The 2,316-nt window shown below is 57.0% G+C and overlaps 1 protein-coding gene across 1 annotated transcript in view; it reads right to left on the bottom strand.

The window, feature by feature from the left end:
- FAIM2 (Fas apoptotic inhibitory molecule 2) overlaps nt 1-2,194 on the bottom strand; it is a 16,349-nt gene extending 14,155 nt beyond the window's left edge. Inside the window, exons 1-2 of the mRNA XM_035903699.1 lie at nt 2,180-2,194; nt 377-557 (exon numbers count right to left, since the gene is read on the bottom strand). Coding sequence (XP_035759592.1) covers nt 377-557; nt 2,180-2,194 — 196 coding nt within the window. The remainder of the gene's footprint in view (nt 1-376; nt 558-2,179) is intronic.
- Between the last annotated feature and the right edge of the window lie 122 nt (nt 2,195-2,316).

Below are 2,316 nucleotides of genomic sequence, written 5' to 3'. Positions count from 1 at the left end.
AAGCTGCTGCCTGCAGAGCCAGGAGCATTGCACCAGGACGCTCCCCAGTCCTGGGAGGTGGCATTGCCCAGAGCAGCAAGCTGGGAGAGGGGATTTTTCCCATCCCAGTACTGGGAAGAAGAGCAGGGACAGAGCACTGGAGCTCACTCCCACCTCTGGAAGGCAGCGTGGTCTAGCAGGCAGGTGAAATGGCTTTTACATATAGAGACTTATACAGCTTATAGCTACAGCTCTAGGGTGAGCTCTACCACGGACCAAACTGGGCACGACATCCCCAGTTCCCCCCTTCTCTACAAAGCCTGTGGGGGGGAATCTCTGCACCCCTCTACCCCCTCTGCAGGGGGCTCACCCTGGATACAGCCACAGAAGGACTTACTGGGGTCGACGTAAGCCCAGCTGGGGTGGAGTGGGACTGATGGGGGAGGAGGATAAGCACCAGACTTCATCCCTTCTCCCGCTGTCGCCTCCTCATAGGTCGGAGGAGCTGGCGGGGCTGTGGCATTGTCCTTCTTCTCCCCTTGCCCCTCGGAGTTGGGGGGTTTGTTGTTCACAGAAAGCTGCACAGAAAGAGGGGACAGAGAGATTAGACTGTAAAAACAGCACAGAAACTGCCCTGCAATGGGAACCTGACAGGGCACAGACACAGGTCTGAAGGTCCCTCTGCTGAATCCCAGGAACTGGAAGGACACCCAGTAACTCCTGCAAGCTGGCAGTGGACCCACCCCTGCACCTCCAGGAAGTAGCATCCTCTGATGCGACTGAGCGAGGAGACGGGAGAACACCCGACATGTAAAAGGGGATGAGAAGGTCCAGGCAACCAGGTCTGAGGGTGGATGCAGCCTTGCCCAGGGTCCTCCACACTGCCTCAGGCTCATGTGCGACACTGGAAAGTATCCAAGTCATTCCCTGCTTCTCAGCCTACTTCTTTCCAAATTTCCCCTTAAAAAAGAGCTTTCGGTTAGTGGGCAGAAAACCCTGAACTCCTTCATTTCCACTGAGACTCACATTTGGGGGGGTTTCTCCTGGCCCCCAGAAGTGCTCTGGTTTGGCCCTCCGACATTTTCTTCCAGTGCATCCCTCCCTGCCCATCTAGAGGCTCAGCCTTGCTGCTTTCCATAATTTGACAATGCAGCTAAGGGACTTGGGATCTGATGTCTTCTGACTATGAAATCCCAGCAAAGAGCCAGCCTCAGGCCACCTGAGAACTTGCTTCTCCTCGGGAACGTTATCCATTTAACCTTCTAGATCTTTGCCATCCCGGGAGAGGTTATGAGCCTGGTATCCTGCCCTCGCTGCCCAAGGGCTCAGCATCAGGGTGAGCATTCCCATGGACCACAGGGATGCAGGGCTGGAACCACAAAAAGTCCAAAGTGAAGCAGCTCGACTGACCGACAACTGACAGCACAGTCCCTGGGAGAAGGCCTTAAATTAAAAACATAACAGGCCCTTGAAAATAAAGCCAGGCTGGGATGTGCACCGTGAGCAGATCCAGCTGTGCCGGGATAACTGTGCCACCTCCTCTGCCAGCTCACAGGGACCGTCCTCACCCTGTCCTCTGTTACATAGCCCTTGGGTGTAGGGTGGCCAATATCAGGGTGTGGGGTGGCCAATATCAGGCAAGACCCCCAGAGATACCCATGGAGATACAAGAGGGACACTGCCACTTGCATCCAGGCAGCCTCCAGCATCACATCGTTGCCATGGCAATGGTGCACGGTGCTGGCAGAGGATGCATAAACCCCCCCTTCCCTGGTCTCCAAGCATCAGAGAACCCCAAAAATCCAGAGCTCCCTGGACCAGGATGGAGGTGCTCAGGGCAGGCACCAAGTGCTGACTGCTGGGGGCATGGATGGGAACGCACAAGCCCCCCATTGAGCTCCCTGACATCCAGGATGGGGGGAGGAAATGGCCACAGGTCCAACAGCAGGGTTAAGCTCCACATGCAAGGAAAACCAGCCCCCAAGGCCATGACACAGCCCTCCACCCCCTTCCTCTGCTGAAGACCCCCTGGTCACAGGTGCCAACGCACCGGGCTGTGCACAGGTACCCAGCTCCCCCCTCCACAGAAACTGTTTTATTCCTCAAGTCCCCTCCCTTCAACCCATTTCCCCCCTGCCTAAACATGCAACAATTATGCAAGCAGGACGACTCGTCATCCAAGCCCTGGCCTCCCACCTACCTTCCCCTGGGTCATGGCTCCGCGCTAACGATGCTGCCAGACCCGGCGAGCAGCAGCGGCAGGGAAAAGGCCGTAACGGAGCGCAAGCCTCCTCGCCGGGTCCCTTCTGCCCCCCTCTCTCGGGGTGTTTCGGGGCT

The sequence above is a fragment of the Egretta garzetta genome, unplaced genomic scaffold (genome assembly GCF_000687185.1).
Source record: "Egretta garzetta isolate BGI_Z169 unplaced genomic scaffold, ASM68718v1 scaffold581, whole genome shotgun sequence".
Lineage (NCBI taxonomy): Eukaryota > Metazoa > Chordata > Aves > Pelecaniformes > Ardeidae > Egretta > Egretta garzetta.
This window is presented reverse-complemented; position numbering and strand designations above follow the sequence as displayed.